The following is a 25,479-nucleotide window of genomic DNA, read 5'->3' on the forward strand; positions in this document are numbered from 1 at the left end:
CTGAAATCTATATGCCTTTACAAGAACTTAAGAGTAAATTTAGGAAGCAGCCAACAGTTCTATAATCCATGACTATGGAGATGTCAATAGTTGGCACAAGGTTAGGGAGAAAAATCCTTTTCCTAAAGCAGAGAGGACTCACCTCACACTAACGGCAAGGCACTGGTGGGACAACAGCCACCTGGATCAGTGTCACCCAAGTGTGATTTAACAAATATGGAGGCATTTAAATTCACACTGTCAGATGACTCTTGGAAAGGCACAGATGACACCTCTGACAGAGGAAAAATCAAAGCATCTATGTAAGCCTGTGTTTCCATGTATAGCATAGCCAGGGCACCAGGTGGAAAGGAGTGTGGAAAGGTGCACTCATTTCTGGCTCTCCCTTCTAGATCTAAATTAAACACATATGATTATACCAAAGTAACTGAATTAAAGTGGCACTTAAAAGTTCAAGAATAGTTGTCCCTGAGTTACTAGGTCATTTGCCACTCCCAAATCACTAGGTTTTAAACTCAACAGATTGCTAGGCAGAATTTTAGCAATGGGATAGCAAAATTCAGACTTCATTTTGTCACAACCACCACCATGTGAACAATTTCTGATTTAAGAGTAAAGGGATTGCGTTCAAAGTCCCAGGTGGGTGTGCAGTACTGGCACGTTGGGGCAACAATTCTTAAGAGTCTTAAAAAAAGAAAGTCAGAAAGATCTTAAAGAAATTTGGGCCATAATGAATAAAATAAAAAATTTCACATTCAGTCATTACACATTTATGGGTTTTTATAATGCTTCAGAGTGGAAAACAGCCTGGGATTTAGAAAAATCACTCTCTATGGTGACTACGTCCTTAACCATTTTACTTCTGCTTAAAAAAGGACATGAAAAGTTCGTAAAGGACTAGGCTACTTGCAGGAATCCTTTCATTCTTCTGCCAAAATAGTTCTCCAAACTCCACAGAGCAGAGATGCACCAATTCTCACAAACACCATGTCCCATATGATACTGTCTCAAGTTCTATACCTTATCTGCCAAAAACTACTTCCCAATCCCAACCTCACACCAAACAGAGAGGAATCTGGACCTCCCTTTAACACTGTACATGCTCATTTTACCATTTCCTGAAATTGTTTTAGAAAACTCACGAAATATATTTATACTCAAACAATAAAATCCAAGTGCGCTATGTCAGTGACAGAATCTGTATGTCAAAACAGAAAGCATTTACACCTCCGTAATGCTTTGAGATTCACATAAGAATCTAGATAGAGACAAATAAATATACTGTCATGGTCATGTGATTTTCAAGTATTAAAAGTTTGTTTGCATAAAGAATCAACCTGAGATTTTTCTGAACTGCACTTCTCTGGCATTCAGTATTATAACCTTCATTCAATACAATAAAAGCCAACGACTTGACAATTATTGGAAAAAAATTATATTTTGGAAGAACTCACTACATAAGGTGACAGAATTCCAAAATCAAATTACATGAAAATATACATCGCAATTTCTTTGTACAATAAGTGAGAAAAATCTGAGTATAGAAGAATAGAGGCAAAGAAATATGAAGGGCTAAGGTTATGAGGGTAAATAGCATTTTTAATAAGCAAACCCAGAAGTTAAGTAGAAAGCCTGTAGCTGTGCATGCTTGACTCATCCAACCTTAACAGTAGGTCACTGGAGGGCAAAAGTAAAACCAAATCAGAATTTTGTATAATTGGGGTAAATTTCACTAAATTGAATTCAGAACCAACTCTTTTTAGTTCTTAGGAATAATGACAGTTCAAGAGCTCTCAACAGCCAAAAAATGTTATTGCTACATCCAATCCAAGTGACGGGTACAACTAGAATACAAAAAGGACAAAGCACCTAGTGATGACCACTCCTCAGAAGTCATCATTAAAATCAAGTAACTGCTTATTTCGTATTTCAGTATTGGAACTAAATGATTTGAAACCTTCTGGCAGATAGAAGAGATAAACACAAAGGGGAGTGTGTCAAAACAAAGAAGATACAAACTTTAGTAAATGGAAAGAGTTTAATGAAGCCTCAATGGTTTAAAGGAAATTAAATGGAAACTTTTAATCCTAATTGCTTTTCATCTGACATGCTTTAAAGAGTCTTTTAAAACATAAGAAACAATGAGTAGGGGAAGAAAACCTGCTAAAATCTTTTAGAATTTACACGATTCTTATTCTACTACGAGAAAGCATTATTTGGTACAAGGTGTATTTGTGGATGTACATGAACAGTATATATATTATCCGGATCATGTTGTGCTATGTACAGGTCTTTACAATTCTTCCTGAAGGTTAAAACAGTTCATTAGAATTCAAAATACGTAATCATCTGTAAGTTGGCACTTGTTAGGCTCTTGTCAGCATTGATACTGGCATGTTTTATTGCAGCCCAGTTCCAGCCAGTGTTTGCCAACTTGTTACAAGAGAAGTCCAGCAATAGGTGGGTAGAGTGCAGGAAAAACAGTGCCATGTTTCTCGATTGGAGACCTACAACAAAACAAACAGCATTATAAAATAAATTTATAAATTATAAAAGAATCTATTATATTTTTACTCATATGCTATTTCTTTAAAAACAAATTAATTTCATTTTAAGGTCACCTTTGTGCTTGTCCAATATGGGAGCCACATACGGCCACTTCTCTTTAAATTTAAATAATCCTATATAATAAAAGAGTAATATTCAAATTAACCATCACTCCGCTACACCCACCAGCCACGCCCACCAGCCAATCAGGAGCAAATATGCAAATAAACCCAACCAAGATGGCTACAGCCACAGAGAGCAGGAGGCAGGCTTGGGTTTCCCCGGCAATGGAGGAAGCCAAGCTTTCCACCTGCCCTTGCTGGCCTAGGCCTCCACTCAAGGCTACAAAGTTTCAATGATAGAAGATACATAAAACCAAACAGAAATGGTGGCAGCCACGGAGCTGGAAAGAGTAGGAGGCTAGGGTTGCCTCCGGTGATGGAGGAAGCCAAGCTCTCCGCACATCCTGACAGGCCCAGGCCTCCGCTTAAGGCTACAAAGTTTCAATCATAGAAGATACATAAATCCAAAAAAAAATGGCTGCCGCCACAGAGCAAACAGAAGGCTTGGCTCCACTCCAGGCTACAAAGTTTCTATTGTAGAAGATAAATAAACCCCAGATATCAGGGCCTCTGCTTGGGTCGCCATGGGGCGTGGCCGGCCTGCAAACCACCACAGGCCCCACACCCAGGCCGCCCCACGCCCTAAGGGAACCCCCACCCTGATCCGAGACACCCTTCAGGGCAAACCAGCTGGCCCCCAACCATGCACCAGGCCTCTATCCTATCTAATGAAAGAGTAATATGCAGATTGACCATCACTCCAACACACAAGATGGCTGCCCCCATGTGATCAAAGATCCTGCCCCCATGTGGACACAAGATGGCCACCACAAGATGGCCAGCAGGGGAGGGCAGTTGGGAGGGACCAGGCCTGCAAGGGAGGGCAGTTGTGGGCGATCAGGCCAGCAGTCGAGGGCAATTGGGAGGGACCAGGCTTGCAAGGGAGGGCAGTTGGGGGCGGTCAAGCCTGCAGGGGAGGGCAGTTAGGGGTGACCAAGCCGGCAGAGGAGGGAAGTTGGGGGCAACCAGGCCTGCAGGGAAAGGCAGTTGGGAGGGGCCCAGGCCTGCAGGGGAGAGCAGTTGTGGGGGACCAGGCCTGCAGGGGAGGGCAGTTAGGGGTGACCAGGCCTGTAGGGGAGGGCAGTTGGGGGGGACCCAGGCCTGCAGGCGAGAGCAGTTGGGGGGGACCAGGCCTGCAGGGGTGGGCAGTTAGGGGTGACCAGGCCTGCAGGGGAGGGCAGCTAGGGGTGACCAGGCCTGCAGGGAAGGGCAGTTAGGGGAAAACAGGCTGGCAGGGGAGTGGTTAGGGGGTGATCAGGCTGGCAGGCAGAAGTAGTTAGAGGCAATCAGGAAGGCAAGCAGGTGAGCAGTTGGGAGCCAGCAGTCCTGGATTGTGAGAGGGATGTCCGACTGCCCGTTTAGGCCCGATCCCACCAGGGTCAGGCCTAAAGGGCAGTCAGACATCCCTCAAGGGGTCCCAGATTGAAGAGGGTGCAGGCTGGGCTGAGGGACACCTCCCCTCCCCTGTTCACGAATTTCGTGCACCGGGCCTCTAGTAGTAAATAAAATTTTAAATATAGTTCCGGCCATGGCCGGTGGCTCAATGTTAGGGCATTTGGCCCAAGCACCATATATCCACTTGTTAAAGTCACACATTTTATTAAAAGGCCCTAAAAATACAGAGCAGACAAGTATGCTTCCAAATAAAAAACACTTTTTGATATCACAGACAATAAAAGTAACTACTCACTCAGGAGTAAGTGTTCAATCATTCTTAAGTGAAAGCAGTCCATGAATTAAATAGCTTAGTATCAAGAAATTTCCCCATTACTTTCACACAGATACTTCCAAAAATTCCAATTCTTACTGAACTGGCACTAAGTATACTAGTAGAAAACAACTCAACTCTTCCCCTTCACCCACCCTGCATATCACCAATTTACTGGTTTCCCCCCAAAACTGATTCTTATATCTTAATAGAGGCCCGGTGCATGAAATTCGTGCACCCAGGTGGGGGTCCCTCAGCCTGGATTGCGAGAGGGCGCAGGCCAGGCCGAGGGGCCCCACCGGTGCACAATCGGAGCCGGGGAGGGATGCAGGAAGTTGGCCAGCCAGGGAGGGACCACAGGAGGACTCCAGGGGATGTCCGGCCCTTCTTGCTCAGCCCTGATCAGCCAGACACCAGCAGCAAGCTAACCAACAGGTCAGAGTGTCTGCCCCCTGGTGGTCAGTGTACATCTTAGCGAGCGATTGAGCGACCTTAGCATATCATTAGCATATTACGCTTTGATTGGCTGAACAGACGACCAGACACTTAGCATATTAGGCTTTTATTATATAGGATTCTTTGTCTTATGTCCTAGCATTGGTGACCATCCACATCCACTCCCTGAGTTCAGTAATGCTTCACTCTCCTCTTTGTGGCCAACCAGCCCACATGTTTCTGTCTCTGTTTCTTCCTTCTGTCCCTCAGTGTGGAAATTATACAAGATGCTTTCCTTGGCCCTAATAAGTACTGCTCCCTACATCAAATGAATTTTCACCTCTACTCCCCATCTCACAAGCACTTCTATGTCTAATCTCTGTCCTAACCATCCTAACCATTCAGTACTTAGGTATGTGCTGACTTATCAAAACTATACTCTGCTTCTACTCCCACTAGAGTTCTTAATGTGATTTAATCTTACCATTTTATGTCTGATCTAACTGGCTAAATTAACAGCTTTGGAATTGGCCAGGATAATGTAGATAATGCATCTATGTAACTATCATGCTTTTGCAAATAGTAGGCATTTAACAAATATTCATTAACAAGAACTGAAATGAGCTCAGTGTGTCTCCTATTCTTGGTGTTACCTCTCATTTCACATATAAATCTTGATTCTTAATAATATGGAACTTTTGCCCTAGCCGGTTTGGCTCAGTGGATAGAGCATCAGCCTGTGGACTGAAGGGTCCCAGGTTCGATTCCTGGTCAGGGCACATGCCCAAGTTGCGGGCTCGATCCCCAATAGGGGCCATGCAGAAGGCAGCCGATCAATGATTCTCATCATTGATGTTTCTATCTCTCTTTCCCTTCCTCTCTGAAATCAATAAAAATAAAAAATATACAAAAATAAAAAAATAATATGCAACTATTAAAAAGGGAAGCGGATATATATTATTGAGCTAGCAAAATATCAAAAGACAATGTTAAATTAAAAGTACAGGGAAAAAAGAAGCTTAACAGTAACATAACTAAGAAATAGTAACTAAGAAATAGTAACTAAAATTAATCACTGGGGAAAAAAAAGAATGCATTAATTTCACTTAAAATTCTATTCAGGACTCCAAGCTGTCACAATAGTGCAAAGCCGTTACAATGCATACTGAATATATCTGGAGTACTTGCAACTTTAAAGGTTGTTTTGTTATTAATGTATGAAGAGTGCTGACCTATGTTAGTGAAGATTTCCAATTATTGCTTCCATACTCTTTAACAGTAATTAGTTTAGTTTCATGAGTAACAGTATACTGTTTTCAATTAACTTATTCTACATAATGAGGTATTTTGACTTAACATTTTTTTGACTCTATCTTTTTGATAAGTGAACTTTAATCTTGAGTAATATATCTCTTTTTTTAAAAATAATTTATTGATTTTTAGAGAGAGGGAGAGAAACATCATGTAAGAGCAACATTGATTGGCTGCCTTCTGCACGCCCCCTACAAGGGATCAATCCTGCAACCCGGGCATGTGCCCTTGACAAGAATCAAACCTGCAACCTCCTGTGCGTGGAATGATGCCCAACCAACTAAGCCAGATCAGTCAGAGTTTGATAAATATATCTTAAAGACGTGAATGTTATAAGCATAAATTAACTTGTCCCACTAGCAAAGGAGATAATATATAATCCCTTACAAAATTTGTTTCTGACACTTCATTAGTACTTATCTAACTTACAATATACTATTCAAGGTAAATGTAATAAAATTATTTATTTCCTAAATTTTTAAAGTACTTTTTATATAAGGTAAAATCACACATAAGCTTAGGCTTCAATATGTTATTTCATTCCTCATCAATTCTTTGTTGTCGTCAAGCCCTTTTCTAACTTGAGAATGATATTTATAAAAGCCCTGAGTGTGTTTGTTGTTCCTAAGATTTTGTCATACTCATAAACCAACCGATGCAATGAGTTGAGCTTTGTGAAGATCAATGTGCAGCTGTATCCAGAACAAATATCCAGGATGAAGTAGAGGCTGGCATGAAGGATATTCAAAACTAGCAGACTAAGGCAGTGTCTAGTAACAAGAACTTGATCTAAGGTGGTGGAAAGCAAGAGTTAAAGAAGGGAAAAGACATGGACCACTGACTAGATGTGATGGCAGTATTACATGTAATGATACTGAAATAAGAACAAAATTATTAGCAAAAATAAAAAGGATATAAACAAGATGAAAAACAAATAATTTTAAGACTATAAGCTTATTATTATATCTGGTGGTAACAGCAATAAGTCAAGTTAATTCTCAGCATTTCAGATTATTATAAAGAGATAAAAAAGGAGATCTGAGTCTCTTCAGAAATCAGAGTATATACCCTTAACAATTCCACCCATAGGCATACACACTAAAGAAACTCACAGTACATGTGCAGCAAGAAACAAGAATAGCCACATCCTCTATAATAGCAAAAACAAAGCAAAATAAACAAGCAAAAAAAACCCCACCATAATTTGGAAAATAACTGCAATAAGAATAAAGAGTAGAGAGGTAATTTATCTAATAAACCACTACATAACAGTGAAAACAGATTAAATGTAGCTGCACATAATACAGACCAATTTCAAGAATATAATATTGAATAATAAGTCACATAAAATGCATACATTATAATTCCATATATACAATTCAAGACATCCAATATTGTTTGGGAATACAAACTGATAAAATTATGAAAAAAAAGCAATGGTAAAATGGAAGAAACTTGAAATAAGCACTTTATCATTGGAAAATTTAACCATCTCTAGTTTCTAAAAAGAAATAAACTGCTACCATACTAACTAGTTTGGTATATCTACTTAAAAACAGCTGGGCCTATTAAAAGGAAAAGCAAGTAAGTTATATACTGTTTCTGTTGAGAAACAGCAAACTACTGTATACTAACCACTAGAAACTGAAGCCAATGAAAAATACAATTCAAATAACTAAGTCACATAATTTCACAAAACATATACAACATTTATAAAAAGGCAAAGTAATTGTTTGATTTTTAAAATGACCTTACCCTGAAATAAGTGAAATTACAGCTATTGAATAAATGTCACTCAAAAGCAGTCTCTTGGCTTTTTCTTACACAGCGGGCAACTTTTCTTTTGAATTCTCCGTTTCTGTCTTCCCTCCATTCTTTCTGTAGGTACAGAAGTGAGATCAACTGACTTTATCAATTCCTCTTATAATTTCAAATACTAATTTTACTTTTGAATGTAATGCTTTGACAATATGCAAGCTGATAAGGTAGAAAAGGAGTAAAAAAATACTTCTGCAAGGCACTCTGCTGGTATAAAAGAGTAGAAATCCCCCATGCAAATCACCACTATAAGCAAAATTCTCTTAAAAAGGGAAAGATCATTAACAGTTTTATATTATACTGAAAAGAAATGTACAACTTATAAATAAGATATTCAGGCTATCTGAAGGATTACTGACACTTCCTGACGGAAGCAACCAGAAAGTAAAAAAGACATAAAACCCTCCTATATACAGTAGACAGGTGGAGTACATCATATTGAGATGATACTGAGCACTACTTCATGGGGGGCGACGGATGGAGAAGAACAAAACAATATCACTACCACTGCCAGACACATGAAAAAAAGGAACACGAAGCAGCACTGGCATAGTTTCACCTGAGAACAGAGCTGATTAATCTAGCATGTCAATAAGTAGTAGGAACTAGAAAGAAAAAGAAAAGTCACCTGCAGACACAGAAGAATGAACCTAGCATCAACTTTCTCCTCAGTAACAATAAGTACTAAAGATAAATTCTGTAGAAATCTGATTTTCTAGCCTAGAATTCTGTAAACAAAGTATCAATTATAAGGTCAGGTCAAAAACACTTTCAGATATGTAAGAACTTAATTCCCAGCTACCTTTTCTAAAACATTACTCTTGGATGAAGAACAGCAAAAGAAAAAAGTCAATAAAAAAGGGGTGCGGGGGCAAGGGAGATCCAGGAAACAGATGATCCAATACAGAAGAGTAGCAAGTGAAGGAATGAAAATACAAGGAAAGCAACAAAGCAGCAGGCTGAATCAATCTAATTTGGATACAAACAATGGAGGGATCCAGGAGAGAGATCTCGAAGAAAAATTTGAGTTTCTTAAAACAGGTATTGTCACTGACAGAGAGGTGAGAAAAACAAAAAAATATATATAACAATATGATTAAAAGATATGCGATGCAAGCAGAAAAAGCAAATAAGAAAGGTAAACAAAACTGTTTACAATATAGCTATGGCTTAAATATGAGACAACTGGTTAAATCAGAAAAAGCAGCAGTGGGTTTCAAAAAAAAGAATGGGATAGATTTTGCACAGACTGCAAAGTCACGTTTGCATATTTCAACTTCCTAAAAAGGCCTATTTCTACCCTTATGAAAATTTTGCCTATTCACATTTTCAAATATTTATTTGTTCTTATTTTCTCCTTTTTGAAGATTTAAACTCAACTTGTCAGTTCCAATCTTATAAAAAAAAGAGCTGACAACTGAGAATGGAACAGGAATTACTTCTCAAAATGATTCTATAGGATTTTTTTAAATATATATTTTTATTGATTTCAGAGAGTAAGGGAGAAGGAGAGATAGATGATGAGAATCATTGATCTGCTGCCTCCTGCATACCCCACACTGGGGATCAAGCTCTCTCAACCGGGTATGTGCCTTGACCAGGAATCGAACTGTGACCTCCCAGTTCATAGGTCGACGCTCAACCACTAAGCCACGCGGGCTGGGCAGGATTTTTTTAAAAAATAGCTTTCATCTCTTCTCCCTTACTATTTCTTTTCTTTTTTTTTTTTTTTAATATATTTTATTGATATTTTACAGAGAGGAAAGGAGAGGGATAGAAAGCTAGAAACATCGATGAGAGAGAAACATCGATCAGCTGCCTCCTGCACACCTCCAACTGGGGATGTGCCCGCAACCAAGGTACATGCCCTTGACCGGAATCGAACCCGGGACCCTTCAGTCCGCAGGCCGACGCTCCATCCACTGAGCCAAACCGGTTTCGGCTCCCTTACTATTTCTTATATTGTTTGAACTAATACTTGTCTAAACAGAAAAATAGAATAATGTTCTACCAGGCTTTACTTCAACTTGAGTACTAAATGTGAAACTTCAAAGCCATAGATATGAAAAGGAATTATCTATGTAGTTTTTCTACATTTAAGATCTCACCTAAGTTGTTTTGTTTTTGTTGTTGTTAATCCTCATCTGAGGATATTTTTCCATTGATTTTTAGACAGAGTGGAAGGGAAGGGGAGAGACAGAGAGAGAGAAATATTGATATGAGAGAGACACATTGGTTGCTTCCTGTATGTGCCACAACCAGGACCAAGGATTGAGCCTGCAACCAAGGTGTGTGCCCTTGCCCAGAATCGAACCAGGACTCTTTAGTACGCCAGCCAACACTCTATCCATTGAGCTAAACCAGCTAGGGCAGGGGTGGGCAAACTTTTTGACTCGAGGGCCACAATGGGTTCTTAAAATGGACCGGAGGGCCGGAACAAAAGCATGGATGGAGTGTTTGTGTGAACTAATATAAATTCAAAGTAAATGAGCGGAGGGGAGAGCAAGAGAACCCTCCACTCTTTCGGCTCCGCGGGCCGGATAGAACAGCTGAACGGGCCCGGCCCCGCAGACCGTAGTTTGCCCACGGCTGAGCTAGGGCCCAAGTTTTTTGTTGTTTTTTTTTAAAACATGTTTTTAATTTTTAATTGATTTTGTTTTATTGATTTTTTACATAGAGGAAGAGAGAGAGATAAGAGAATTAGAAACATCGATCAGCTGCCTCCTGCACACCTCCTACTGGGGATGTGCATGCAACCAAGGTACATGCCTTTGACCGGAATGGAACCTGAGACCTTTCAGTCCGCAGGCTGACGCTCTATCCACTGAGCCAAACTGGTTAGGGCTAGGGCCTAAGTTTTTATATATGATTGAAGTAACCCCCAAAAAAGGTGATTTTAATCTTCTGGCTTTCGTATACAGTAACAAATAAAATTCTAAGAGTAAGAATTGAGAAAAAAGGCTTTTCAAAGAAGGACAGAAGATTGAGGAACTAAGACTAATAAGAAGACTAATGAAATAAAATATAATATAAAAATATAATGTGGGCCCAGCCAGCATGGCTCAGTGGTTGAGTGGTGACCTATGAACCAGGAAGTCACAGATCGATTTCCTTTCAGGATACATGCATGGGTTGTGGGTGGGCTCCATCCCCAGTGTGGGGTGTGCAGGAGGAAGCCGATCAATGATTCTCATCACTGATGTTTCTATCTCTCTCTCCCTTCCTCTCTGAAATCAAAAATATACATTTTTAAAAATAATAATAATGTGGGATCCTAGATTCTGGATTTTCAATAATAACCAAAAAAAGGAAGCTATAAGAACAATACTGAAGAAATTTGAGTATGAGCTGGATATGCATATTCAATAATAGTATTGTATCAATGATAGACTTGTACTATGCTTATATGGAAAGATACCCTGTTCTTAGGAGATACATGCTGAAGTATTCAAGTATGAAGAGTTAGGATATCTGTAAAGTACACTACTGGTAAATCTAGGTGAAGGATATAGGAATGATTAACTAATGCCAACTTTGTTGTAGATCTGAAATCAATAAAAACATTAAAAAAAAAAGACCAAAAAAAAAAGCCCAACCAATGAGACTTAGTGGTTGAGCATCAACCTATGAACCAGGAGGTCATGGTTCAATTCCCAGTCAGGGCATATACCCAGGTTGTGGCCTCGATCCTCTAGTCACGTGCAAGAGGCAGCCTACGAATAATTTTCTCTCATCAGTTGATGTTTCTATCTCTCTCTCCCTCTCCCTTCCTCTCTCTGAAATCAATAAAGACATATTTAAAAGAAAACAAAAAAACTCAGGAATAATAATAATAATAATATGAACTTGATATTAAATTTTCCTAGGTATAACATGTAAGATGGTTTCCTTATTCTTTGAAGAGCCAAGTTCAAGTATTTAGGGGTGAAGCTGAGTTATGTCTATAACATATTTTTGTAAGAAAAATAAATGGATATAAACAGATATAGACACGCGCGCGCGCACACACACACACACACACACAGACACAAAGATACCATATTTCTGAGTTTAAATAAAGGGGAGGAGATATGTGCATACGACCACCTTACCGCAGCATCAACATTAGCAGGTGAGTCTCCATTAGGATCTGCCAGCATAGAAATAACACTAATCATAATGGTTTCCACGGTGTGAATGGGAAGCCAGCGTTCCTCTGGTTTTTCATAACCATATTTATCTTCACCAGGCTCATGAAGAATAGAAATGCATACATCACCATTTTTATCAACTGCAAAATTAGAGAAAAACAGTCCTGTTTAAAATACATATTTGAAATAATTTGGTTATACAGAAGATATCTATTATAGATTGAGTCCTAATTTCCACAGAACCTGTATAAAACAATGAATATACAGAAGTTAATTTCCAAAATGGAACCCGTTAACCTTCTAAGAAGACCACAGATTTTACTAAATAGGATTCATCTGAAAAACCCAATCGGAATGTAAGCTATCTTGTACATTTGTGCAAAACTTCAAGATACCTAGCATGTAGATAGATGTTGCCTAGCATTTACATGTAGTAAATACAGCAGGTCCTGGAATACTATACAGCCGTAAAAAAAGAAGGATCTCTTACTTTTTGAGACAGCGTTGAGGGACCTGGAGTGTATTATGCTAAGAGAAATAAGCCAGTCAGAGAAAGATAATTATTACATGATCTCACTTTTATGTGGAATCTTAATGAACAAAACAGATCCAGACACAAAGAAGCATAAAACAGATGGTCAAATCTCAGAGGGAAGGTAGGGAGTTGAGGGGGTGTGGGAAGCGACCAACCAAAGAACTTGTATGCATATATGCATAATCCATGGACACAGAAAATAGGGTGATGGAGGACTGTGGTGAGGGCAGGCTATAAGGGGTCAATGGGAGAAAAAAAAGGGACATATTTAACCTTCAACAATAAATACTAAAAAATAAAAATAGCCCTAGCTGGTTTGCCTCAGTAGATAAGAGTGTTGGCCTGCGGACTGAAGAGTCCCCGGTTCAATTACAGTCAAGGGCACATGCCCGGGTTTCAGGCTGGATCCCTAGTGGGGAGCGTGCAGGAAGCAGCCAATCAATGATTCTCTATCATCAGTGATGTTTCTCTCTCTCTCTCCCTCTCCCTTCCTCTCTGAAATCAATAAAAATATTTAAAAACATATATAAAAATAAACAAAATAAAAATTCATATTCGCTAACTTCCTCTTCTATGCTACCAACACACCTTTATAACTACACATCACTATCATCCCTCAGTTTCACCATTAAGTCTACATGTCTACCTTTGCCTTATATAGACCATAATATCCTTATAGAAAAAGACCATAATGCATTAATCATCTTTATATCTCCAGTGCCTAACAGATACTCAGATGCTCGCTTTTCCTCTCATTCCTATTTCAAAATGCCTTTTCACTCTTTTTTTGTCTAATTCTTCCTGTACTTGCCATCATTGCCCCTCACCTCCTCAGGTATCCTTTCTTCATGAGTTTTAATTATTTCACTCCCCAGTAGAGGGCCTGCAGGAGGCAGCTGATCAATGATTCTCTCTCATCATTTATGTTTCTCTCTCTCTCTCTCTCTCTCTCTCTCTCTCTCTCTCTCTCTCTCTCTCTCCCTCCCTCCCTCCCTCCCTCCCTCCCTCCCTCCCTCCCTTTCCCTTACTCTCTGAAATCAATAAATATATATATATATTTTTAAAATAAGTAAAGGGCACTGTGGTTTTAAAAAAAAAGTCTTTTCAACTTTAAGAAGAAACACACACACAAGAAAACACTTGTTCCCTCAGCTTTCCTCTTAAATTACCTAGGCCCATGGTCGGCAAACTGCGGCTCGCGAGCCACATGCGGCTCTTTGGCCCCTTGAGTGTGGCTCTTCCACAAAATACCACGGCCTGGGCGAGTCTATTTTGAAGAAGTGGCGTTAGAAGAAGTTTAAGTTTAAAAAATTTGGCTCTCAAAAGAAATTTCAATCGTTGTACTGTTGATATTTGGCTCTGCTGACTAATGAGTTTGCCGACAACTGACCTAGGCCACTGCTATCCTTCCTCTTAACAGAAGAGAAGTGCCACTTATTGCGTTCATATGTGCTCTCGTTTAATTCTCACAGATAGAGAAAGTAAGGCTCAAAGAGCCTCTGCTTAGAATTCTATAGCTAGTCTGGTGTAGCCAACAGTGAGAAGCTTAGTCACATCTTCTTTAGAAATAGGTGTACACAGGCTGATATTACACATCAAATAATTCAAGTGAAGCACAAAAAACCCGCCAAAAGCCCAGGAAAAGATGAAAGATATTTCAAAGAAACAAGAGGTGAATGTCATTAATTCATGCATCCATACTTCATGTAGGACTATTGTTAATGCATTTTCCCCACAAATAAATTGTTAGATATTTTTCTCCCTTCTGAACAAAAGTAATTATATGCCTTTTGTAATCACTGCTATCTCAGATGCTATGAAATATGGTAGTTCCCTTGGTTCCCAATAGTTTGCCATTTGCCAGTTCTAGTCTCTCATAAGACCCATTTGTTTTGCAAGCCAAGGTTCTAATATATACTCCCTATCCATGCAATAATGCCTTAATTTATTCAATAATCCATACTCTCTCACTGATTTTGTTTAATAAATAAGGGTTTTTCTTCCTTGCAACTGAAAAAACCTTGACTAGGAAAAACAAAATGCAGATTAGTGTAGTAGTATAAAAAGACAGCTGATTACAAAATACTGGTAAGTCAACATTCTTAGAAAACAAATCCTTGCAAACTCATACAAAACAAGGCCAAAAGTTCAAGGAGACTGTGTATAATAAACATAACTTATCTAGCCTAACCTTTGGTTCACAAGGTGGATTTTAAATGGCAGTACATCTTTGGGTAAAAAAGTCAATGTCTCCATTCCACAAACAGCAGTACTGGGATGCTTTCCAAAGGTTAAAACATACACTATTTTACCTCATTTGAAGCCCTCAGTCGCCTTATGAAATAGGTAGGACAGCCCTAGCCGGTTTGGCTCAGTGGATAGAGCGTCAGCCTGCGGACTGAAGGGTCCCTGGTTCGATTCTGGTCAAGGGCACGTGCCTGGGTTGCAACTCAATCTCCAGTGGGGGGCATGCAGGAGGCAGCCGATCAATGATTCTCTTTCATCATTGATGTTTCTATCTCTCTCTCCCTTCCTCTCTGAAATCAATAAAAATATACTTTAAAAAAAAAAAGAAATAGGTAGGACATTCCCTGTTTTATAACTAAGAATATAGTTTAAAAAGTCTAAGAGCTAAGAAGAGGAAAAAGTAACTACACAATCCAGGTTTAATTACTTTTGTGCTCTTTGTAATAGCCAATGAGTCTTGGAAATTATCTCTTCAATTATAAGAGTTCTATTAAGGTGAGTATCATCGTATCACCCACCAAACTTGCCTCTAGTTTGGAACATCTTAAAAGAGCTGAAAACTAAGTAAAAAAACCTTTTTTCCATATGATCTCTGTTGCTCCTTTCACCTAAAGAATCTAATGCATGGCCATGTGCATAACAAATACAATGAACTTAGTACAAAAATTCCAAAGCAATTTCACTGAGAACTATATCTTTCTTACTGAACTTGAAAACTTCAGTGACAGGCCATCGTATTTGTAAATGTAAAAGTAAAAATAGATAAACTTACCATTTGGATGCCAGATTTCTGTAATGAATTTCATTTTAGGAGGCCGGAGGGGATAATCTTTTGGGAAAGTGAGATGAGCCTTAAAAACACCACCTTCACTGGAAAACAAAAACATAAACAAGTTCTTGCCAATAAGTTCCTGCTTATAAGTAAACAATTATTAAAACAAATATAAAAACAAGGGTTGACAGCATAAATAAATGAATAATCTGGATTTCAAGCAGACAGTTTACTTACTCTATAAATAACCAGGTTTAAAAACTGTCATACCTACACCACCTTCTTAAACTCACAAAAAACTAGTAAAACAAATAGCTCAAAAAAGACATCCAAATCAGATCACATTATTGCTGTGCTACAAAATTTTCTATTACTTCCCGCTGCACTTAAAACAAAATTTAGAAGGTTTAACATTGCCTTAGGGTCAAGTTGCCAAATTTCTATGTTGATCTCAAATCATCACTCTTTTTTCTGTTCGAGCCAGTTTTCTCTCCATTTTTCAAACACTTAAGCTCCTTCTCAGCTCAGACTTTATGCACATTTTGTTGTTCCTTGTCTGGGAAGAAATGCATTGACCTTCTATTCATTCATCCACTTACTTATCTCATCATTTAACAAATGATGTGTCAGACACTAGGAGTATATCAATGAACAAAGCATACAGCTGCTCAAGTAATTTATATTTTAGTGACTTTCCAAAGCAGTCCTGTGCAATAGAACATTCTACACATTGGAGATGTTCTATATTTGTGTGGTCCAATATGGTAGCCACCTGCCACTTGAAATATGGCTAGTGAAACAAAGGAACTGAATTTTAAATTTTATTTAATATTAATAGCCACATTTGGCCAGTGACTGCTGTATTAGTGCAGTTCCAGAGCACTGACATTTACTTAGCAAATGTTCTTGAAGATTTGTCAGAACAATAAAATGAATTTTATATGTTAACAATAAAAAACAATGAGATGAAGTCAACCTTACAGGGCAAAAATGACTAAGTCCTGCCTTGTCTCCTTGGTACCACCTGTCTCTTCTGTTTGAAATACCAGTTTCTCCTTGTCATTCAGAACTCAGCTTAAATGTTACCTCTTGAGAAAGATTTTACTTGACTACCCAATTTTAACAAGCCACCATGTCCCTTTATTACATTGACCAATTTGCTGCAACAGCAATTCGCATATCAGATTCTTTTACTGCTCAATATACATACCATTATGTGATGGTGTTTGTTTTACATCAGTGAGAAATAGAATTCTCAGCTCATTAAATGGTTTTCATTCACTGAACAAATATATATTGGTTATCTACTTGTGCGAGACACTATTCTATGTAAAAGGATATAACAGAGCAAGACATTAGAGAGCTCTGATTTCATGGCACTTACCATTCTAGTGGCAGAGGAAAATACAAAAAAAATCAGTAATAAGTATTGGAATAATATGAGAAATCTATTAAGTTTGAAAAAACACAAATATCTACTGGATAAACCCATCTGTCTTTAAGAGATAAAAAATGGGGGTATGTTTACATGAAACATGACATAAATACATTAACAATGGTTAACTCTGGAGCACAGGATTATGGAATCTTTTACTTTCTGTTTCGGACATTTCAGTAGAGCTTCACTTTTTAACCACAGCAAGTATTCATTTTTATCACCTTTCTCTGATCATAAAAGCAAAATTGGGGAGAGGGTAATAAAAGAGAGAGAGATCATTACTACCAAGTAGTCCTGAACACTTAGCAAATGCCACTCATTGGACTCCAAGTATAAAAAGTAACCTTAGTAATACAATTTTGGTAAAAGCAATAAGAAAAGGCAGAAAGTAAGAATAAAGTGGTAAAGCACAAGCATAACAAACAGGATAATTTGAGTTTAACAGTTAAAGAAGACAGTAACTTGCCCTGGATGGCGTTGCTCAGTGGTTAGTGTCAGCCCAAGCACCAAAGGGTCGAGGGGTCCATTCCAGGTCAAGAGCACATACCTGGGTTGCAGGTTCAATCCCACATGTGGGAAGTAACCAACTGATGTGTGTTTTTCTCACATCAGTGTCTCTCTTCTCCCCACCCCCTCCAACTCTCACCCTTTCACTCTCTAAAAATAAATGGAAAAAAATATTCCTAGTAATGATTTTTTAAAAAGAAAAAGATGAGAAATAATACAAATGAAAGAGGGGGGCGGGGGCCAATTTTAAGTAAATGGCAGAAAGACTAAAAAAAGAATAAAAAAAGTAGAATAAGTGCCTAACAACAACAACAACAAAAAACATCTTTTCCCTTCTGTACAGAAAAAAAAAAAAAAAAAAAAAACAGAGAGAATGCAGTACAGATAGATATCCAGAGGCAGAAAGGAAGAAAAATGACAAATTTTATGCCTGCCTTGCTGGCCTTAATTTTCATAATTTGTAAGATTATGTACTGAAGGGGGAAAAAAACCTGAAGATGAGAAAAATGGAAACTAGAGTATCTGTCCTGAAGAATGCATTACACTGATAAAGAGATACATCTATTTTCTCAGCCTATGTTACCCCAACTGTATTAGAAAGTGCCAAAACTAGTCTTAGAACATAATTATATTAACTAGTTTTTCAAGCTGGGGCTATAAATCATTTAAGTGAGTAACTAACCAGTTTTCTTCTTAAATAAAAGTAGAATAGAAAACAAAGGTGCTTATCACAAATAATTTGTTTCAGTTATATAATCTACATACATGCTTCTATTCATTAAGACACTAATGTATACACCTAAGTATACATTGGGTCATGATGTAAATTATTCCTGATTATGGGTTGTGGTGTAAAAAAAAAAAAAAAAAGTTTGAAAGCCATAATTACAGAAAATAGCCAAGAATCATTGCCACAAAGCCCAAGCACTTTATTCTACTGATGAGGCTACTCCTCAATATTGTTAGCTTTTCCTTAAATTTTGATTGGTTAGATCCTCTTAAAAGCTTTCTATTAGCTGATTGGAATTCCTATCATAAAAAATTACCTAGTCTCATTATTTTCAATCAAATCTAATAGGATTATCCTAAAACACTTAAAGCACAGATTTTTTTTTTAACTCTGTCTGCAATGCCTTCGCCCATCCTGAAACAACCATGCTATTCCTTATAGTTTTTCTCCTATAGGTGGATTCCTTAACGTCTCCTTTACCTATGAACATTTTTTGTGTGTTTAAAGTCTTGCTCAGTAGTCCCCATTTGTGTGTGCAAACTTCTAGTGAACAGCTAAATTAGCAAAGAGGAACTCAAAAGACCCACAGGATACAAAACATACTATCTAATAAAAGAGTAATATGCAAATTGACCATCACTCCAAGACACAAGATGGCTGCCCCCATGTGGACACAAGATGGCTGCCACAAGATGGCCTGCAGGGGAGGGCAGTTGTGGGCAGTTAGGGGTGACCAGGCCAGCAGAGGAGGGCAGTTGGGGGAGACCAGGACTGCAGGAGAGGGCAGTTGGGGGGGGGGGGGTCCCAGGCCTGCAGGGGAGGGCATTTGGGGGGAGGGGCCCAGGCCTGCAGGGGAGGGCAGTTGAGGGGGACCAGGCGTGCAGGAAAGGGCAGTTGTGGGCGATCAGGCCAGCAGGGAGGGCAGTTAGGGGTGACTGGGCCAGAAGAGGAGGGCAGTTAGGGGTGACCAGGCCAGCAGTGGAGGGCAGTTGGAGGGGGACCAGGCCTGCAGTGGAGGGCAGTTGGAGGGAGACCAGGCCTGCAGGGGAGGGCAGTTAGGGGAGACCAGGCCTGCAGGGTAGGGCAGTTGGGGGGGGGGGGGGAAACCAGGCCAGGGCAGTTAGGGGTGACCGGGCCAGCAGAGGGCAGTTGGGGGAGACCAGGTCAGCAGCGGAGGGCAGTTGGGGGGGACCAGGCCTGCAGGGGAGGGCAGATGTGGGCGATCAGGCCAGCAGGGAGGGTAGTTAGGGGTGACCGTGCTGGCAGAGGAGGGCAGTTGGGGGAGACCAGGTCTGCAGGGGAGGGCAGTTGTGGGTGATCAGGCCAGCAGGGAGGGCAGTTACAGGTGACTGGGCCAGCAGAGGAGGGTAGTTAGGGGTGACCAGGCCGGCAGGGGAGGGCAATTAGGGGCAATCGGGCTGGCCAGGGAGCAGTTAGGCGTCGATCAGGCTGGCAGGAGAGTGGTTAGGGGTGATCAGGCTGGCAGGCAGAAGCGGTTAGGGGCAATCAGGCAGAGGCAGGCAAGTGGTTGGGAGCCAGCAGTCCTGGATTGTGAGAGGGATCCCAGATTGGAGAGGGTGAAGGCTGGGCTGAGGAACACCACCCCCCTGTGCACGAATTTTGTGCACCAGGCCTCTAGTTGTAGAATAAATATTAACATGTTATATGTTCACTGTTTTTCAACTATACAGGGATACTACAGTGATGAGCAAATTCAAAGTTTATTGAAAAGCATCAATGAATTAAAAAAATCTTCTCTTTCATTATATATTATCTTCATTACAGATATTATTGGCATGATGTTAAAAAGAAGTGTATAGTCCAGCCGGTGTGGCTCAGTGGTTGAGCATCGACCCATGAATCAGTAGGTTAAGGTTCAATTTCGGTCAGGACACATGCCAGGGCTGAGGGCTTGATCCCCAGTAGGAGACGTGCAGGAGACAGCTGATCAATGATTCTCTCTCATCACTGATGTTTGTATATCTCTCTCCCTCCCTCTGAAATCAGTAAAATAAAATTTTTTTGAAGGTATGCAACCGAGAGTTCCCCATTTGAAAAGGATGAGAAACCTAGGCCTAGTTCAAGTTTCTTCTATGACGCCTATCATACTGTTTTTGTATTAAATTATAAAAATCTTACAAGGATCAGAGATCCTATCATTCTGCTTTGTCAGATCCTACCATTCTGCCATACTTCGCAATCCCTATCATAAAAGGATAAACTGTATGCTGTCATATGAAATTTTGCTCAACATTGTACTCATCTTGATACTTGTCTCTTGTTCATTTAGTTTATCTGCCACATTCCACAGTTTATCCATTACAATTATAAGACATCTGATTGCTTCCAATTATTTTGCTACTGCAAGCAACATAACACTGAACAATCCAAACACTTCCTAGGCATAGGGCTTCTACCCTAGAAATAAAACTGCTAAGACAACGTTTAAGTAATTGTTCAATCACACAACTAATAAAAATGGTAGAGTCAGGGAACTAAACAACGATAGTCCCCAAAGCCCATGTTCTTAAGCACTGAATGATAAATGGTATGGCATAGCCAGTGATCCATCAATTTCTAAGGAATACGTGTACGAGATTCATTCCCTCCAAAAAGTCATTACAGAACATATGGCTTGTGACTCTATGTCTTAAAAGTATTAAAAAATTTTGTTACTGTAAAAGAATATTAATCAGAGTTTGGTTAGCTAACTCTTTATTTTCTATATCGTCTCAAGTTAAGGCAATACCACAAAATACAGCCCAGCAGCCGTGGCTCAGTGGTTGAGCGTTGATCTATGAACCAGGAGGTCACAGTTCGATTCCCAGTAAGGGCACATGCCTGGGTTTCAGGCTTGATCCCCAGTGGGGGCATGCAGGAGTCAGCCGATCAATGATTCTCTCTCATCATTAATGCTTCTATCTCTCTTTCCCTCTCCCTTCCTCTCTAACATCAGTAAAATATACTTTAAAAAAAATACTACAAAATACATATAATCTTAAGATTCTCCCATTTTTCATTGCCAGTAGTAAGAAACAAAGCAGCACACAACTTGAACAGAGTAGCCATTACTGATGAAAGAAAAAGAGAGTAAGAGATAAGAAGAAGTTGTGCATTCACCATTTACCAATATAAATTTAAACATATATTTACACAGTGCTATCCAGGTGTCCGAGACTTTCTTTAAAAACCCACTGCCTCTCCTACCTAAATTTTTCATTTCTCTGGATATGAGTAGCTATCCACTACTTGATAATCAGTTGTATAAAAACAATAGGTGTATCACACAAGTTTCAGAATCTCTTTCATAAAGACAGCCTCAAGAATTGATTCTTAACAGCACTAGAAAGACTAATAGAGAAGTAATAAAGATTCAAGACTGTGTAAACATAAATATAATGATACTCATGGCAACTATCAGTTTCAAATAAAGTAATGCGTAAGTATACCAGTCATTATATAGATTGTAAAGAGTATGGACTGCCCTCTAGTGACTAAATGAAGGCTAATGTTGCCACCATGAAATATCACACCAGCTTTTAAAAAATTTTAGTACCCTATTCTTCTATTATTACACTAAAGACCTGGTGTGGTCCCTAGGCCTGGCTGGCAATCGAAACATGAGAGTCTGGCGTGGAAGGGCAGGTCCCAGCTGACCTCTGGACCTTGGGCAGCACCTGGGCGCCGGGCCCCCGTGTGGCCCTCTCCGTCTGAGTCACGGTCCCCACGCAGAGATGCAGTGAGTACGGCTGGATGCCATGGGACAGGGTGCAGCGGAGATGCAGTGAGTGCGGCTGGACGCCATGGGACAGGGTGCAGCGGAGATGCAGTGAGTGCGGCTGGACGCCATGGGACAGGGTGCAGCGGAGATGCAGTGAGTGCGGCTGGACGCCATGGGACAGGGTGCAGCGGAGATGCAGTGAGTGCGGCTGGACGCCATGGGACAGGGTGCAGCGGAGATGGAGTGAGTGCGACTGGACGCCATGGGACAGGGTGCAGCGGAGATGCAGTGAGTGCGGCTGGACGCCAAGGGACAGGGTGCAGCGGAGATGCAGTGAGTGCGGCTGGATGCCATGGGACAGGGTGCAGCGTGGGCCTCTGGGCGGCCCAGCGGCACCACACGGAAGCCAGGCAGGCAGCGCACTCTCTCCCGGCCAGCCTCGCAGACTGGCTCCTGAGCGAACCCACAGGAGCCTGACCAGCCCCTGTGGTCCAGTGACTCCTCGTAAGCGGTGCTCAGGGCATCTGCATAGGGGCTTAGGGGAGGCTAGCACTGCATCTCCATCCCTGTCACCCCCGCCCCCAGGTAGCCAGCGAGAGGTCACAGTGTATTGCTGACACCCGCCATGTTCCGCGCCGCCCCCTGGTGATCAGCGCACATCATAGCAAGCGGTTGAACTCTCGGTCGAATGACCACCCGAGGGGACAATTTGCATATTAGGCTTTTATTATATATGATAAACTATCTAATCGTTAAGTGGTAAATTAATCACTTAGGTCTAGTTACCATCTAAGACACATTAACTTACTTTCAACCCTATATCCCTGCCACCCTGACCCCCATTGTCAGCCTCTGTTTCTCTTCCTAGGCAGTTATTTATACTCAAGGTCTATGTATTCACTTCCAAATCACTCCTCTAACAACAGAATGATTCCTACTCTCTTCACTCCACTAAAGTAACTACAAGAACACCATGCCCGTTCGATTCCTGGTCAGGGCATATTCCCAGGTTGGGGGCATGGTCCCCAGGGTAGGGTGTGTATGAGGTAGTCAATCAATGGTTCTCTCTCATCACAGATGTTTCTATCTCTCTCTCCTCCCTTCCTCTCTGAAATGAATACAAATATATACTTTTTTAAAAAGAACACCCATAATTTCCTTGCTGTTAAGTAAATAAACACTATTAAATACCTGATTTTTGATTCTTGATTTTTAGTAGAATTTTAGAAAGCTTACTTCTATAAAACCTTTCCTCTCCTTATACCTTTCCTGGCTAATTTCCTCTGCTTTCTCAGTGTCCTACCATAGGCACATATGCTCTTTCTCTATCCTCTAAACAAAGACTGCTGATCTCCCTAATTCAAGCAGCCACAAGAAGCCCTCAAACTCCTCAAAATTTGTCTGTAACATATTTAGGTTAAAATTTGTCTATAACATATTTATGTTATAGACAATTTTTAAAAAATATATATTTTATTGATTTTTTACAGAGAGGAAGGGAAAGGGATAGAGAGTTAGAAACATCAATGAGAGAGAAACATCAATCAGCTGCCTCCTGCACATCCCCTATTGGGGATGTGCCCACAACCAAGGTACATGCCCTTGACCGGAATCGAACCTGGGACCCTTGAGTCCGCAGGCCGACGCTCTATCTACTGAGTCAAACCGGTAGGGCATAGACAAATTTTTTAAATAACATTGTTAAAAGCATATTGTTGTTGCAGAAATACAAGTAAACAGGAAAAGTAAAACCCATAATCCCGAAATTATAATACTTAGTAATTCAATGCACATTTTTAAATATAAATTTAACTGGTACCTCCTGATGCAAAATTTCTCAATGGCTGGGCTTTGTCCTTAGGACAAAAGATAAATTCAAACTCTTTAATAGTATTTGTAAATTTCATCTAGCCTTCAACTCCCTACCCAACCTCATTTCTTAAAATTCTTTATAATCATTTTACTCAGTTTCCATATCCTTATTCCATCCCTTTCTTCTAGGCCCTATGTATACAGTTCTCCCTATGAAATGCTCAATCCCTAGCTCCCTTCAATTTAACCCTACCACTCACTGTTATTGCCAGAATATCTGTCCAGTTAATTTTTACCTTGCTGTTGACAGTCCCAAATCTCTTCCATCCAAGAATAATTAATCTAAACCAGATGTGGCAATCTCATTCATACTGCCAGTTACTGGTTAAAGAATGAGCAAGCCACTCAATTCTGACAATGAGACAAGAAGCAGAGTCTACTGAAGAAACTACCTTCTCTTATTTCCTTGGGTGATATTTTCAAATGCTCGAAACTGCTGTAACCATTTTGTGTTGGGACAACAAATTATTCAAAGTATTCTAAGCCAGTTAAAATCAGATTTCTGTTACTTGTAGCCAAAAAGCCTAGTAACTAATACAGTTACTAACTTCATTTCCCATTTTAGACATCTTTTCCTCTGGGAAAAGTTCCTGGCACATTCAAAACCTGCCATGTTCTCAATGACTTCTCATAATACCCAATGCCTATCTGCACCATACCTAGCACCAAAGTGTATTAAATGACTATGCAATGATCTGTTTTGTCAACTAAAGTATAACCTCTTGGGGAACAGTGACTATTAGCTAACTAATTCAAGGTCATGTTCCCATCTGACGTAAGAGTACTCAAAAAAAATGTGAAAACTAAATAAATAAGTAGTGTAAATGCCAGTATAATGCTTTATTTTTACAACCATTCGAAGTAAGACATTGCCAAAAGGGATGGCCTAAACTTAAATGTATCTTAAACCTCTTTTTTGAGGGTTTCACGGTAAAAACAATTTTATAACTTGTAGTACATGAATTTTAAAAAAGAGCATTAATAAAAAGAAATCAGATCCAGGTAATTTTGGATGATTATTATGTCTGTCAACCGCATTAAGGCTTCATTACTCACAGGATGCTCAAATACGCATGGCACTGAGGTCAAATTATATAGCCCAGGCTGCCAGTGCTCTCATCAGGATGGGACAGTGTGGAAGTGGCCATCAACAGTCTCATCAGTAGGTCCATACTCCAAAGGAGCTACCACAAATGCTTCTGCTATGCACATTTCGTATCAAACAGCCAGCACTTTTTCAATGTATACTGAAGGCCAGAAATAGGTTTGTATTGGTGGAAATAATGGTGTGTATAGTACAGTAAGTATTAAAAAGAGGTTCTCTTTGGTGAAACTGAAAGTACACAAAATACATAGACCAGCTAATAATATTCAGAGACAACTGCATGAGAAAAGAATTCTGTGAGGTCTTTAGAGATGGAGCTCAAGTCTAGATGCCTAACCAAGCCTCTATATCAGGGTTGGAGAAGTACGGCATGTTGGCCATATTAAGACCCGAGAAATCATTTGGTCAGGCCCTGCCAAGGCTTTAAATTAAATGTTTGACAGAATATAGCAGGCTAATTTTTAAGTTGATAATTTTGTAT

At 39.9% G+C, this 25,479-nt stretch overlaps 1 protein-coding gene across 2 annotated transcripts in view; it reads right to left on the reverse strand.

Annotated features, from left to right (window-relative positions):
• Nucleotides 1-1,418: 1,418 nt before the first annotated feature.
• UBE2G1 (ubiquitin conjugating enzyme E2 G1) overlaps nt 1,419-25,479 on the reverse strand; it is a 112,829-nt gene continuing 88,768 nt past the window's right edge. The window contains exons 3-7 of one of the 2 annotated variants that reach the window (XR_013961140.1): nt 15,626-15,723; nt 12,033-12,211; nt 7,879-8,001; nt 6,777-6,912; nt 1,419-2,507 (exon numbers count right to left, since the gene is read on the reverse strand). Coding sequence is in view for 1 of the 2 variants with exons in the window: in XM_080679036.1 (XP_080535162.1) it covers nt 7,915-8,001; nt 12,033-12,211; nt 15,626-15,723 (364 nt within the window). In the remaining variant the exon portion in view is untranslated. The remainder of the gene's footprint in view (nt 2,508-6,776; nt 6,913-7,878; nt 8,002-12,032; nt 12,212-15,625; nt 15,724-25,479) is intronic. The other variant, XM_080679036.1, reaches the window with a different exon arrangement.

Source organism: Plecotus auritus (assembly GCF_963455305.1).
Source record: "Plecotus auritus genome assembly, chromosome: 7".
NCBI classification, from domain to species: domain Eukaryota; kingdom Metazoa; phylum Chordata; class Mammalia; order Chiroptera; family Vespertilionidae; genus Plecotus; species Plecotus auritus.